Source organism: Jaculus jaculus, chromosome 3, assembly GCF_020740685.1.
Source record: "Jaculus jaculus isolate mJacJac1 chromosome 3, mJacJac1.mat.Y.cur, whole genome shotgun sequence".
Taxonomy (NCBI): Eukaryota; Metazoa; Chordata; class Mammalia; order Rodentia; family Dipodidae; genus Jaculus; species Jaculus jaculus.
Window position 1 is genome coordinate 86,401,241 of NC_059104.1, and position 15,353 is coordinate 86,416,593.

General features: G+C 47.7%; 2 protein-coding genes across 3 annotated transcripts in view; one reads left to right on the forward strand and one right to left on the reverse strand.

Moving 5' to 3' along the window:
* Positions 1–4,243, forward strand: part of Cdon (cell adhesion associated, oncogene regulated) — a 105,222-nt gene extending 100,979 nt beyond the window's left edge. For both annotated transcript variants that reach the window (XM_004665464.2, XM_045145056.1), the window contains one exon: positions 665–4,243. In XM_004665464.2, the coding sequence (XP_004665521.1) occupies positions 665–828 (164 nt within the window). In that variant the 3' untranslated portion in view covers positions 829–4,243. The remainder of the gene's footprint in view (positions 1–664) is intronic.
* A 1,587-nt stretch (positions 4,244–5,830) lies between these two features.
* On the reverse strand, positions 5,831–13,323 carry Vsig10l2 (V-set and immunoglobulin domain containing 10 like 2). Its single transcript, XM_045146054.1, has 11 exons — positions 12,984–13,323; positions 12,448–12,723; positions 10,858–11,133; positions 10,062–10,310; positions 9,374–9,634; positions 7,893–8,183; positions 7,238–7,534; positions 6,474–6,596; positions 6,192–6,216; positions 6,053–6,108; positions 5,831–5,925 (listed from the first exon to the last, which is right to left on the reverse strand). The coding sequence occupies exons 1-11, from the start codon at positions 13,321–13,323 to the stop codon at positions 5,831–5,833; spliced, it is 2,289 nt and encodes a 762-aa protein (XP_045001989.1).
* Between the last annotated feature and the right edge of the window lie 2,030 nt (positions 13,324–15,353).

Sequence of the window (15,353 nt, forward strand, 5' to 3'; positions counted from 1 at the left end):
TATAACCTTTCAATTTTTTAAAAAAATATTTATTTATTTGAGAGAAAGAGAGAGAATGGGCACACTAGGGCCTCCAGCCACTGAACTCCAGATGCATGTGCCCCCTTATGCATCTGGCTTACTTGGGTCCTGGAGAGTCAAAAACAGTGATCCTTTGGCTTTGCAAGCAAATGCCTTAACTGCTGAGCCATCTCTCCAGCCTCACCCCCCCACCACCATTTATTTTTAAGAGGATCATTTTAATCTCAGATGACTTGTATAAATGACCCATGACAACTCAATTTTAAACTTAAAAAAAATTTTTTTTGTTTATTTTTTTGAGAGCAACAGAGAGTAAAAGAGAGAATGGGTGCGCCGGGCTTCCAGCCACTGCAAACGAACTCCAGACGCATGCGCCCCCTTGTGCATCTGGCTAACATGGGTCCTGAGCCTTGAACCGGGGTCCTTAGGCTTCACAGGCAAGCGCTTAACTGCTAAGCCATCTCTCCAGCCCTTAATTTTAAACTTTTTAAGCATACTCTGTCTCTGGCAGATTGAAGTAAAACATAAGTGGGCCTTGCTTTTGCTCATTCTTCCTTTATTGCTTAAAATACTGTTTTTAGACTGCTGTGTAAAAACCAATCTTTACCAATTTTTGATGTTCCCAAATTTTCCTATTTTTCAGGAGACAGTACTGGCCATTTAGAAACAGATGACAGAATGTTAAGTTGGAATCCTCTTATTTTGTCACCTGTCTTAGAGGACTGCACTGAGAAGACAGCGTGGTCTCCTCCTGGCCTTCCTTTAGACAGCCTGTCAGAGGTCCTTCAGCAAGCCCAGGAAACTTGAGGAATTGCATCAGCTGGTCATGTTCCCACCACAAGCCAGTAGCTACATAGAACAGGACTGGCGATGAACTGTGTGAAGGACATTAATTCAAATCAGAGGGAAAAAACATTATTTATTTTTTGTAGTAGTAATGTCATGAATGTACCTTAAAATGTGTGCCCTTTTATATTATTTATGCCTTAAAATTTCCCTTCTTCTTTGTCCCTCCCCCCAATAGTAAATGATGTTGTTTTTCATAATTTTCTATCATCTGGAGAGCAGAGGGACAACTCTGTGTTTCCAAAATCCTCAGTGACAGTAAAATGTCTTAAGTGGTCCAGTCTGCTGGCTCATTCAGCTAGGAGAAAATTGCCCAGGCCATTAGAAGTTTGCCACCAATCACCTTTTCAGATGGAAAACTGTCTTAATATTATGTTATCGGACTCTAAGAGAGCTTTTTGAAATCAGCACAGTTGTGTCCTAATAACACCTGGCTGATGAATTTTATGAGTGCTTTCCACAAGTGTTAACTTGACCTATTGATTTGCTTTCAATCTATACATGAACACAGGTAATGTACAATCCTCTAGGCACTAATTAGCTAACTAGTGAAAGGGCATAAGGTCTGGTTGGGTTATTTCAGTATGCAGAAAGGGAACCAGGGCTAGAAAGAAATTACTATTATAATGTCCCACTGCTTTAAAACTATGTTCGTGATCAGATATCATTATGGGCTCCTCTTCACAGATCCTAAGGATATGTGTAAGAATTTTAGAGGGCTGACTTCTAGATGTGTATCTTAAGATAAAAAGGTACACATTTTATGAAGAGGGGTAGGCTAAGCAGAAGTTCTTTTACTTTTTCCAGAGTGCCATATATAGTCATTTCTAAAATAGTTACCTGAAAATAGTCACTTCTAACATGAGCAACATTCCAGAAGATGTGAATGAGCATGTATGAGTCAGGTTTCTGTCACTAGAACAAAACACATGAGACAATTAACTTAGGAAAAAGTTTATTTTGGCTCCCAGTTTTAAAAGTTTCAATCTATGATGGATTGCACCTATTGCTTTGGGCCCATGGGAGGGAGCATGTCATGGTGTCAGTTCACAACGGAGCAAAACAGCTTACATCACAAGACAGGGGTAAAAGGTCAGAAGGGGAAAAGGGCAGGGTCCAGTAGTCCCCATTCAAGGTCATGTGCCCAATGACAGAAGACCTCCCAGTAGTCTTTACCCCTTTAAAGGTTCAGTCACCTCCCAAAAGTGCCACCATGGGAACCAAGCTTTTAATACAGGGCACACTGGAGGAAGGTCATGATCCAAGCTGTTGCAGAATGTCAGCAAAGGCTGGTTTTGGAAAAAGAGGGATTGAGGGGAGTGGCCTGCCATCTTTTTAGATGCTCATTGTAACACTGACCCAAAGCTTTGGCCAATAGCACTCGTGTGTCACAATTACTGCTGCCTCTGAGTGACGCAACATTGCAGCTGCCTTTTGGAAGGCTTTTCTCCCTATGTAAAACCAACAAAAAAACCTAGGCACTATAAATGTATTTCAGAGCTTGAGTCAGGCTGTGATGGATCACTGCTCTGTTTTTGATGGTACATCCCACTGGGGAAAGAAAGAAAATATTATTCTCTTTAAGTGGAATCAGGCAGTTCCAGGGTTAATTTCCCATAAATTGAAGTGGCTAAACAATAAGATACTACATATAAATGCATCAGTGTTCCTTTTCTATGTCTGTATCTTTTATAAATAGAACTGTTAGTGAAAATGTGCTGTTTCAGCTGGGCCACTATGCAAGAGTTACGTCCAGTAGAATATAGTGATTAAAATTCCATAGTCGGATATCAGGGCTGCTATAGAAGCAAGTTCTATGATCCAGGTGTCCATGTGTGTAGTCTACAAGACTTATTCTTTGTACTGCTTAGATGCAATAGCTTTGGAGGGGGTTCACTGCAGCCCTTACTTCTGTGACTAGCAAAGGACAAAGTCCTAGTATTCAGAATATGAAAACATACCCTGTGTTTTGCCAGTCAACTTACAACCGGGCTACCACAGAGGGAATTGTAGAAATGTAGGAAGTCAGTGTCCATGGGCAATCATTTTGACTTATGAAACAGAGGTGTGTTAGCATGAGCCTTAGGTCAGAAACTGCTTTTAAAGATTGAATTTGACTATGGGATTTGTCCACAAGGAAAAGAACTACCTTTAGGGCAATCTCATTGTGGACTGCTTTATTTATATGATTAGTAACGCTGTTTTAAGTGTTATTCCTTTTATTGTATTTTATTTATAAAAATGCCTTTATATATTGAGATATATAAATATAAATATAAATATATATAATTGCCTTTATGTTTAGGAGTTTTAATTCTCCTTAGCATGAGTTCTCAGCTCTCAACTTTCATACCCTGCACAGTCACCAGAAAACAGTCCTAGCTGGTGTCACTTCCCTAGGAAAGAAGAGGCCATAGGAAAATGGGGTACAGGGATAGCACAAAGGTTCATAGAGGAACTACTATGTACCAGGCACTGTGCTTGTTACTGTTATCTCATTCAATTCTCACAACAAATTCTGTGTAAAATTACTGGGCCACACAGTGAACTGTTCAGACCTAAAGTAGAACCCAGTTTATCTGTGTTCATAATCCATGCTTGTCCCATTTACCCATTATGCTTTCTGGGAGCTTTCCAGACATACTGTGGCTCACACTTAAACCAGCCTACTAACACGTACTGTTGGTTTGCCCTGCTGTGTGATTCCTCTATGAGGCCCTGAATGCAGCTAGACAAGCCTCTCTCTGCCCACCTTTGTCCAGCCTAGGCAGAGCTCCTTGCCAAGTATTTGGTCTTCAGGAGTCTGCTTCTCCACATGACACCCTGCCTTGCATAGGAGAATTTGATCTTCACCTGCCTAAATGATCATGGAATCAGTCAGGCCCTTCATGTTCCTTCCATCCTAGAATACCAAGAGATTCTTGTTGTAGCATGAAACCTTCCCCACTCCCATTGTATCATTCCACCCTCTCTCTGTCTGGTGACCAGGTGCAGGTTAAATGCATTGTTCTAAACCTAAACCTTTGTAGCAGTCTCTTCAGAAAGCATTTCTTGCTGGGTTCCGTTTTTGTAAAATGAGTGAGTCTCTGAAGACCAAGGCATCCATACCGGGCCAAATGCATCACTTATCTCATTCCAGTTTCAGCACTGCCAAGAAATTGTTTTGTAATTGAATTTTACCTTTGTTGTACTTACAGCAGTGACTCTGATGCATGTTTTGTACCATATTGAAAAATTTGTTTTATTTTCCTTAAAGTTGTAATGTTGTGTTTGAAATTGTACATATTGCAAGTGATGTAGCTTTGACAGGTTTTATTTGGTTGATATGATTTTATATTAAAAGAGAATGCTGCTTTCACATACAGAAGACTGTGAAGATGTGAGTGTAGTCTCTCTGTGCCCAAAATGGCCTCCTGGCTTGTAATTGGGGGTGTTGTCTTCCAAATCCTTCATGTACTCCCAGAACCCAGAGCCAGTTATCTTAGGTCCCCACTGCAAATATTGAGCAGCATCACATGCAGGTATTTGCTGCTGAGGCTGAGAGAGACCCCAGGGGCTGCCTAACTTCTGGCAGTGTGAAGGGTAGAGAGGGGCAGGAGGGAAAGGGTTCTTCCTCTTGTGTTCCTGTCAGCCTCAGGATTGCATCTAGGAGCCTGAACTCCAGGTAGATATGTCACCTCCAAAGCTTTGCTTTTTTATTTTATTTCATTTTATTTATTTAAGATAGAGAAAGAGGCAGATAGAGAATGGTCATGCCAGGGCATCTAGCCATTGCAAGTGAACTCTAAGATGCATGCACCACTTTGTGCATCTGGCTTTGGGTCATTAGGCTTTGCAGGCAGGCGCCTTAACCACTGAGCAATCTCACCAGCCTCAAAGCTTTGCTTTATTGATTGCCCTAAAAAATGGAAGTTTCTCATCTCCCCTGACCACAAAACCAGCAGAATCTTTTGTAATGGGTGTGGCCCTTTTGTATCTTATTTCCCACACTTGTATAAAAGTTCTTTAACTCTTAGCTCCAACCCTGAAAGCACTGAGGGAAGCTGAAACCTCTTTTCCAATAAAACCTAAATCTATGAGAACCAAAGAAGCTTCTTAAATTTCTCCCAGTTTTCTGTCTCCTGTCAGGCATCACTTTCCTTATTGCTGGCGGGTCAGCACTTGGCTTGTTGCTGTTTCTTCTCATCTAAGTCCCCTGCTGAGGCAGCTTAGTCCTGACTCTTCAGTCAGCTGAACAAGCATTCGTTTGTGCTTCACCCAGCTTTCAGACACACACGCACACATGGAGCCAGTGACTCACACTGGCAGCTGACAGAGTGTGACTTTGGAACGCCCCCGTTCTCTGTCAGCCAGCTCCCCCAGGCCTGGTGGCTAGATGCGGCGGCTGGAATACCTCCACCGAGTCTTGCTGGCATAGACTCCTAAAGGCTGACGGCTCCGGGGTCAGCAGCGCTCCCAAGCAGCGTTTGAAAGAAGGGTACACCAGCTCTGCACACAGTTCTTTGGGCTTAGCACCCAGCCTCTTCTGAAGAAGTTGCAGTGCTCCCCTGTTAGAGCATTAGGTAGGTATGGCTGGTGTAGGAATTGCTCAAGCCACAGCATTTTGTCTTTTATAGAAACAGCCAGCTTGCTTATACTTTCCTAGCCCCAGACATGGTTCCCAGCACCAGGACTTTCAGTTGCTCTCAGATGCCCGGCATGTTGTCTCCAGTTGTATGTTTTCCTCATTCTGCCACCTCTGTCTGCCACAAGCTGGGCCAGGGCTTTTCTTGTCACTAAGTCAGTGAAGCACTACAGGTGGACCCTACACTACTTTTAGAGTCTGGGTATTTAAAGAGGAAGTGATCATTGTGTCTGTGTGTTACTCAGGAATAGGTGACTGCCACCTTGGTTTTAAAAGTGAACTCTGATGGGATTTTTCCACCTGCCCTCTCTCAGCCTATTTGTGCCTTCCTCTTTGGCCTCATGGTGTTGCAGTCACTGTGATGGTGACATTTACTGGAGCCTCAGCAGGTTCTTGTGCAGGATCTGAGCTTGAAGTGGTTGCTGTTTCAGTGCCTACGAAAAGTACAGGTGGGCAAAGGAGAGAGATGCCTGGGGTGGGGTGGGGTGTTCCAGGTTGTTGAAGCTCAGCACTGGCCTCCTTGCATGTGAATAATCTTTGGTACAGATCATGCCTACCTACCTGATGGCGCCTGGGTGCCTTCTTCCCTCAAACCCCTGGGGAGGGAAGAACGCAAGCTAAGCTGGTGGCATCTGCACCTTCCTAGCATTGTTTCCAAATTATATATTTTTCCATCCAGAAAGGCGGGTTGTGTTCTCACCTGGGAACAAGCAACTGACCAAGCCCTGTAGGAAGAAGAAGAAAAGGAGCATTACTTGGTCAACCCACCAAGGATCCCAGAAGAATGGTACTACCCTTCCCAAATAGGTTGCATCTAGTAGCCTGGGGGTCATAGAGCCTAAGGCTGGGAAGCTGGACCCCCAACGAATGACATGTAGCTAGGAGAGGGTCACAGCAAAAGAGAAACCTAGGTTCTCCTGTGGGTAGGTCTACACCTGGCCGGCCTGTGGGCAGCAGCCCATCCTTTCAGATTTCCACTCACGAGGGAAGGTCTGTGGGTGACGAACAGCATACTGGAACACCAGTAGAGAGGCCACCGATGCCACCACCATTCCTGTGCCTGCTGCACCCAATACAGCTGGGTAGATGCTAAAGGGGGGGTCCACTAAGAGTCAAAAACACAGGTTGCATGAGTAAATTTGGGCAACAGCAGCTCAGTGTACTGAGGAGATGATGGTGCTCTGCAGATCCAGCTCCCTGCCTGCTAATGTGGGGGTCCCAGGGAATCTGAAGTTCAGCTCTCTCCCAAGGACAGAGATGCTCTGGCTGCCTGCTGCTGTTGATCACTTGAGTTCTCAGCCAAATCCCCTATTTCTGGCAGGCACACAGAAGGCTACTTATCTTGGCAGCTTGAGGCTGCAGAAGGTTAGCCATAAAATAAGGAATTCCCAGAACAGAGAGGGAACAACAGGAAGCTGAGCCCTCCTGTCCCCCAGGAGGTGAGACTGAGGCACAGACTGGGTGGGGAGGGGAGTCCTTTTCTTAAGAAATCCTCTACACCTGTTCCTCCTTTTTCTTTTGACTGAGGCTGGATTGGGGGTGTGCTCCTAGGCCTGGAGGCTCCTGAGCAATCCAGGAAGGAATAAGACAGAACAACAGGAGAGGGTGGAAAGGACCATACGTGGGCTGGGGGATACAGCAGGAAGGAAGCCAAGGACTGGGGCAGGACACCCTGTGAGGAGATGATGGGCCCCGGGGGCAGTTCTATGGGTAAAGGTGAGTCCCTCTCCAATGCTAGCCCAGCACCTGGTGTCTTCACCTCCGAGGGATATCCAGCAGTGTAGTGATTCAGAGCCAGGACGCGGAAGGCGTAAAGGACCCCTGGGTCCAACCCTCCCAGTCGCCGTGCCCTGCTCTCTGGTTCGATGTCATTAGCAGCTGTCTCCCAAGCCCCAGCTTCTGGGCTGGGGACACTGGCCCTCCGCTGTACCAGAAAGCCTGTCAGGTTCCCAGGACCCTGGATGGCCCACTGCAGCTGCACCTCTCTCCTGTGCCTCCCATAGGTCAGGCGGCTGATGGTGACGTTAGGAGGAGCTGGATACCCTGAAGATGAGTGAGGGTGGGAACACGCACAGACACCTGTCTAACAACAGTGACGTGTGCTTGTTGGTGTGGAGAGCCAGCCAGCGGTGCAGAGGCTAGATTGTGTGGAGACCTAGTGTCTCCTCTTCAGTAAAACAAGGGAAAGGAGATAATTCAGAGTGTGTGAAATTCGATGTGCCTCTATGCAAGAACACATCAGATTTATACTTCCCTAGCCCACCTGGCATCATGCTCTGGAATGTGCCCAAGGATCTAAATTTTGAAGCTGGCAATTCCCAAGGCTTTCTGCAAAGAACTCTATGGTGTTGGTCTGCCAAACCCCTTGCCACACAAGCACACATGTTGCCACTCCACTCACTCAGGACCTCCAGCAGCACTCTTCGATGGCTGCTGCCCACAGCATTGCGGGCCACACATTGGTATGTGCCCCCGTGGTATGCTGGGTCAGCATCTTGGATCTGGAGGCGCAACTGGACACTGTCTGGGTATAGCATGAATCCGGAAGTGCTCTGTTCCACCTGCTGTTGCTGGGGTCCCAGCCAGAGAAGCTGAACAGGTGGTGTGCCCCCTTGGAGAGCACAGTCCATCCAGGCTTCTCCTCCCTCCAACACTGACACCAGGGTCTCAGCCACTGCTATCTGTGGGGCCTCTGCAGAGACAGAAAAAGTGAGGCTGGCACAAACAACCAACAGTCCCCAGATGTTAGAAAGGCTTGAAGGAAAGGTGCTGGCTGGTAGTAGAGTGGGTGAAAAGCAGAGGGTAAAGAGGATGGCCCAGTGAAGCCCATGCTGGGCCAATCTTCCCTTTGATTCAGACTCCGATTCAACACTAAGTTCCCACCACGGTCTGCTCCAGGGTTTGCTGATCATCAGTGTGTTCCTGCATGTTCCTTCTCCACCCCACCTCCTACTCCAGCCTCTGCTCCTGCAGGCAGGTCCTCCTGGCTTAGCTCTGCAAGCACCACCACTTCTAAATTGGCAGTGGCAGGGGCCTCCTTCCTCCAGCAGCTTGCCACATCCTGCTAGCTCCATATGTACTGCAAGGCCTTAGCAGGTGCTCAATTTTTTTACAGACTGACTCTTATTAAAACCCCAGACTCCCAGGTGTCAATAAGTCTCTTACAATGGAATTTCTGGCCCTAGAGTGAATAATAGGGGAGGCAATATTTTGGGCTGAGGACCTCTTTAAAGCCCACTAAATGTTACTTACAACATCTTTGGAAACTAAGAGGTGAATCATTTTGTGAAAGCTGTTGTATTAGCTCCTCAAGATACTTTCCCCACAATTTAAATTTTTCAGTATTTGCCTCTTTTGTCTTCAGTTGTTAATATAGACTATAGGAGGCCAGATGAAGACAAAGGAGGAAGCAAGCCATAAATAAAGCAGGGAACAGAGGTAGAGAGACTGGAAATGTTATTGCAGGTATGCTCAAATAGACACAAATGAGGGATGCAGTCAGTACCCCACAGCATTTAGATCAGTGATGCCCAATAATGTTCAATACCATCAACCAACATGACTCTCAGCACGTGAATGAGGCCAGGTTGCACTGAGATGTGAGGTACTGTAAATACACTAGGTTTTCAAGACAGGATGAAAGAAACAACAACAACAACAAAAAAAAGTGGAGTGAAACTTACATATGAGGCTCACAGTACATTTTTGTTGGACAACACTGACCTAAACCAACCTCTCATTTCGTGCATCAAAAAAGATTTGAGGCCTTGGACATGAAATTGAATCAGTTTCTGGTTCATTTTCTAGGGCAGCAGCCCAGGCCATTGTACTAGTTCTGAGAGCTTCTCCTGCCAGAGAACCCGGTCTCTAGGCCCTGCTCACCTAGCTGGAGCTGGCAGCGGGGGTCAGGGACCCTGAGTGGGTGGGAGCCCAGGCAGGTAAACTCTCTGCCTGCCAGATCATCTTGGGTCTGCAGGAGGTAGACTGCAGTTGAAGAGCTGGGGTCACCCAGGGACTGCTGCTGTTTGTCCAGCCAGCTCAGCAGTGCAGGGGGCTCTCCTCCAGGCCATTCACAGCTCAGCATGATGAACTGGTCACCTAATGTAATGGTGGTCCAACAGGTAGGGCTCCTGGGAGGTTCCCCTGGAAAGGAATGATGGCTCTGCTTGTCATGTCACTACATAACCTGATGAATTCTGGAGTATAGAGAGAACAACAACAAGAAACAGCCTCAATGGGGAGGACTTTGTAGGCAGAATCACACTGGAACTGTCTTGGGCACGGGTGAACAGAAAAGGGGGCAGAAGAGCATATTTGGCAGAGAGAACATTGAAGGACTATCTTCAAACCAATACATACTAGGGAGAATGGGATGTGAGGTTGAAGGTGTCACAGGGTTTGGACTGCAAACCAGATCTGAGAAGGACAGAGTAAAGTGTGGAAGAGAATTCGGGAATGGATTTGAGGGCTGAGGATGTATCCCAGTTTCCCGACATATCTTGGAGCCAAAAGTCTGGAGCGCAATCCAACCCCAGCCCACACTGCCTGGAAGTTATCTGTGTCTACTTACAGAGTGTGACCCTGCAGAAGGCAGGTTGTGCCAGGGCTGGATGCTGTCCTGCGCAGGTGAAGACACTGCCACTGGGGAGTCCAGTGGTTGTGTTACTCCAGCTGATGTTGCTGGGGGAAGTCGGGCTAATCCCCCAGGGCCCTTCCCAATGCAGGTGGGCAGTTGGAAGCCCCCCAGGCCATGTGCAGAGCAGAGTTACAGCCCCCAGGGTGGGGAGCACAGCACAGGAGGGCTGCCCTTCAGGGGGATCTGGATTGGGGAGTATGCAAGTAGGGACTGAGGAAGGTTCTACCACCTATACGCTGAAGCTCCCACCCAAGTAGAGACATCGAGGCTTGGGGTATCACAGGAGTGAGAAATAAGACAAAGTGCTCAAATGGGGGCTGATTTAAAAAGTACTAGCCCTTAAGTCAAGGAGTAGGGGGTTGAGAGGTGGACAAAAATTCAGAGTACCTGAGGAATCCCAGAGACCCCAGGAAAGGCCCTAGATTCTTCTCTTTGCCCTTGGGCACCTGGCCTTCTGGTCACTGCCCCACCCTTCTCTGTGCCTCAGTTCATGCCTCAGGGCATTGGAATACCCACTTTGGAAGGGTGTTATATAAGGTCAAGGGGCACCCCACACCCTGCCCTTTCCCATGGTCTCCTAAGCCTCCGCCCAGATTTGCAACTCAACCTGGTTTCCAGACACCCTTCTCTTGCTGCCAGTAACATTGGCACTGCTCCCTTCAGGGTGATTAGGGGCTGCCTGAGCACAGGTCTGGGCTCCAGCTGTGTGCCTTCCCATCCACACACTTACAATAGATGGTGAGCTGAATAGTGTTCTGGGAGCGAGTGTCTAGATGGCTGTTGTGGGCCAAGCAGGTGTATAGGCCTGTGTGGGTGGGGCCAGCACTGGTGATGATGTAGATGGGTCCTTTGTGGACCTGAATGTTGTCCCGGAGCCACACATAGTGACTAGGAGGGTTGGATGCAGCCAGGCAGCTCAGGATCACTTCCTCCCTTTCACTGGCCCAAAACCCCTCCTCTGTGAATCCCAGTGGCTCCACAGTGATCACAGGCTTGTCAGGACCATCTAGAGGACAAGGAAGACCCATCACACCTCTCCAGCCTTCCGGCCCTCTTTCACTCGGGTCATCATTACAGAATTTGTTCATCCATTCCAAGGGTAAGTAGTGTACATCTGCTCCATTGTAATCCCCATGCCAAGGGTTGCTCAGAATCCTGATGGGTCACAGGCACAATGCACAGAACAGAGTGGGCAAGGCTGCTGGAGGTAAGCTCCATGTGTGGTGGGGCTCAGGAAATGAACTGGAAGTCTCATGGCTTCTCTGAGAGATTGCTGAGTTGGGTTTAGACAGGGGACATTCTAGGCAGAAGAGAGGTGAGGTGACCAGCCTGTCATATAGGCCTGTTACTTGGGGCTGGTATGGTTAGTCAGTCTACATTACAGAGAAGCAAACATGGAGAGATTACATGCTGAATATACACCCTTGTCACTTGCATAGGCACCTGTCTTTCTCTCCCCCACTGCTTTGCAAACTTTCTGTCACCATTTCTGAAATTCTCCTCATTCCCAAAAGTCACCAGAAATAGCTGCCTGCTCCTACTTCTTTCCTAGATCTCTTGCTGACCTGACTCCTGTCTCAAAAAAGAAACAAACAAAACAAAACAATACATAAATAAACAAACACCTCTAGACCAGGGTTGTCCAGTAGATGTATGGAGCCAGTGTTTTAAATGTCTTGTGGCCAAATCTTAGTAAAAACAAATAGCCAAATCCAATCAAACAACACACAGAAAACTGTTTAAACCTTAATATTTCCTTTACCCAAATATATCCAGAACATTATTTCAATATATAGTCAATATAAAAGTTATAGCAGAGCTCAATTTGGCTAGCCACTCTCTTAAGTGATCAATAGCATACAAATGGCCACCACACTGGACTCTAGAGTCCAGTCTAGACCATTCTCATCTTTCATCTTTTGATTTCTAACTTGGAGCTCTCAGCCTCGCCACTTGGACCAGCTTGCTGCCTTCTTCCCCTGTGGCCTTCCTCCTTATTTCCCTAGTATTTGGTTGATCACTGATAGCCCTCTGCTCAACGCAAAGACTGACTTTTTGGGCCACTCCTGAAATCTTGAGTAAAATCATGAGTATGAATAGAAGCAGATTTTCCTTGGAAGAAGGGCTCATGACCCTCAAAGCTTAAAACCTTGGCATAACAGCCATCATATTTGACACCAATGGCAACAGCACCCTGTACTTTGAGAGCTCTGAAGATGTAGAGCATTCCGGAGGTAAAAGAATGTGGGAAGCTCTGGCATGGGGCAAGAGGTCAAATATGAGTGGGTAAGGGGTTGCCAGTATCACAAATCAAACTCACAGATGACATCCAAGAAGATTCCAGCACTGCTCAGCTCGTTGACAACATTGCGGGCACTGCATGTGTACCAGCCTAGGTGTGTCCGGTTGACTGGATCCAGTCTGAGCTGTGGCTCTGCAAGCCCTACCACAGCCTCTTCAGGACTTCGAGGTGCATGATGATGCCAAGTGAATGTCACTGGCTCTGTGCCCTCCCGCACAGCACATGTAGCCACCACAGAGATGCCTTCTACTGGGGATGGGTCACTTAGCCGCACCTGAGGCTTGGATACAGGTACTGACCAGAGAAGGGAGAGCCCCTGGGTTTGTGACTATAGACCCTGGCCATGCCTGGCCGTGTCCAGGGGCCCCTCCTTTTTGGTAGACTTTTCTGACCACTTGGCCTTGAAATCCCTTTCCCCAAGCCCGTTTCCTCACTCTCTGAGGGATACCCTTTAGATCCAATAGCCCAGCACATGCAAAGAAAATGGGAAATGCACACCAAGAGCAGTGAGCAGATCAGCGGCAGGCTGTCTGCATCCGTGCCCAGTGCCTCACCCAGTACAGCTAGAGTGTAGTAGGAGTAGGTGGTGTGGAGCTGGCCGCTGGACACATGCAGGGCCTGGCACAGGAAGTGGCCACGGGCGCCCTCTCGGAGTTCCTCTAGCACCAGGCTGCTGTTCCTCAGACTCACGACCCCCAGAGCTGAGGACCCGGCCTCCACTTTTGATGAGGCTCCATTGGTGACAGCCACGGGTCGTGGGACCAGGAAACCCAGTGGGGTGAAGCTCCAGAGAACCACCAGGATGTCAGGACCAGGGCTGCAGGCCAGTGTCACAGAGCTGCCTCTTACTCCTTCCAAGGACATGGCTTTCTCCCCTGGGGTGCTTAAAGTCATGAGGGCCTGGCCTGGGGAAAGAAGGGATAATCAGAACATGCTGGCTGCCCTGGGATCCTGGCACACCCCATTCCCTTGTCTGGAGCCTCTGTTTCTGCAGTGCCAGGCAGACTAGTGGGTTTCAGCGAGGCTACAGGGGCACGTCTAAGGCTGATGGGCAGGATGCCATTCCTGAAAGAGTTTGTGAGGGTCTCCTGCTTGGATTAACTGACAATAAGAACAGCTAGAAGCAGGTAGGTAATCAAACCCTGTGATAAAATTACAAATTTGTGGGTCTCATGGTAAACCAATGAATCAGGAGCTCTAAGAGTGGGAAGCCATCAGGGCCCAGGAGTCTGTGTTTTTAACAAGTTTTCCAAGTTTGCTCTGATAATACTGAAGATAGTGACATCCCTGGGGCTAACGAGAGAGTTTCATAACCACTGGCAAGCCAGGACATGGAGTTCTCTCTGGAGAGATTCCAGGATGATCCTAGAACAGGCAGGTACCCAGCTTGTTTCAGTCCTCCTGCAGCCCGGGGAAGAAGATAGCAGCCTGTACCCTACAACTCAGATCCATGATTTGTCAGCTAACGAAGGAGCACCAGATACCAGGGTCACAGGATAACTGAGCTCCCACAGCGCTGCTCTCATGAAGCTCTCAGTCTGCCAGGGGCCAAACATGAATAGCCTCCATGGGCAGGTTACTCAGCAGGTATTCTGTGCCTAGGCACTATGTCATCCCATCCCCTAGACCATGACCAGGGTGGATCTACATTCTGTAAGGTTCTGAGAGCCTGAGAGGACAACACAGCTACTCACACTAGCTCCACTGACCACATGCCTGCCTCCTTGCTAGACACAGGAGTGAATTCTTCACATGTTTGGCCTGTTGTCCTAATTTTAACAATCTTGTTAAATAATATCTCTGCAGGCAACTCTGAAGACCCAATTCACTTTGACCAAAAGCACACACTGTAGGTGGTGGAGCTGGGATTGGAGCCCTGTGTTCTCCTAAGCTTGGACTCTACCTACTGCTTCCAGCTACTCCAGAGGAAAAAGAAGAGGCAGGCATGAGTTGGTATGTAAAGCTCATGGAACAATTCTGATATTTCATCATTCCAGAAAGAAAATACTTAACCCCCAAACAAACTTTTTCCAACCCTAGGAGCATTGCTGTGGCCAAAATTGCCAGCATCTCTCACTTGCTCTACTGTAATGGTCTCTAAGCTATTCTCAGCCCCCTCAAAAGTAAGGAAACCCAGATCTTATCACTTCACTTTTATACTTACAACCTGACAGAGGTCCTCCGCTAACTCTGTCTTCCTAGGGTCATTCAGAGCACTGTTAGCCACCTGGCACAAAGGATTTGCTCAGCACATGTGAATTAAATGTCTAGCAGGTGAGTGACATGAATTGATGTCACTGAATGACCATGTGAGTGCAAGAAAAGACCCCCCCCACACACAGAGAAAAAGGAAAGAGATCACTGGATGTGAGAGGAAAATGGACCACTGGGGAGGGGCTGAGTGTCACTTACCTGGGGCCCCTAGATGCAGAAGACAGAGGGCCATTATCAGCAGACAGCCGAATGTTCCGAATGTTCCGTGCTGGGCCCTCTGACCCACCATGGCTTCATCAAGACAGCTCCCTAACTCTTAGATCCCCTCACCCCAGAGGACAACAGCTCTGGGAGGATGGGGGTCTGGTTCAGGTTGCCACCCTCAGCCCTCTTAATACCTGTATACCTCTGCTCTCCTGTTACCCTCCCTGCCCTGATTCCTCATGAATTATTTATTTGATGATTCACTCTATCCATAATGCAGACTTGAGAGGGGCAGGATACAACTGAGAGAACCATGGCTCCCTGCATTTCTATTTGAATGATATTGTGAAACTGGAGTCACTGAATATGGAGTTGAAAAGGCATACCCTCAGGCCCAACAAGCTGTTCAACATGGGACTCTCAACATGGGACCTGAGGACCAACGCACCAGTAAACAGCCCTCATACTTTCTTGAGTTGTCCTCACATTCTGCGCGAAGCTGGTGG

Coding starts and splice junctions, on each gene's coding strand:
- Vsig10l2 (XM_045146054.1), bottom strand. CDS start 13,323: ATGACTTTAAGCACCCCAGGGGAGAAAGCCATGTCCTTGGAAGGAGTA. Junction 11,134..12,447: donor AATCTTCTTGGATGTCATCT/GTGAGTTTGATT, acceptor CTTGTCCTCTAG/ATGGTCCTGACAAGCCTGTG. Junction 6,217..6,473: donor TCACCCACAGACCTTCCCTC/GTGAGTGGAAAT, acceptor TTCTTCCTACAG/GGCTTGGTCAGTTGCTTGTT.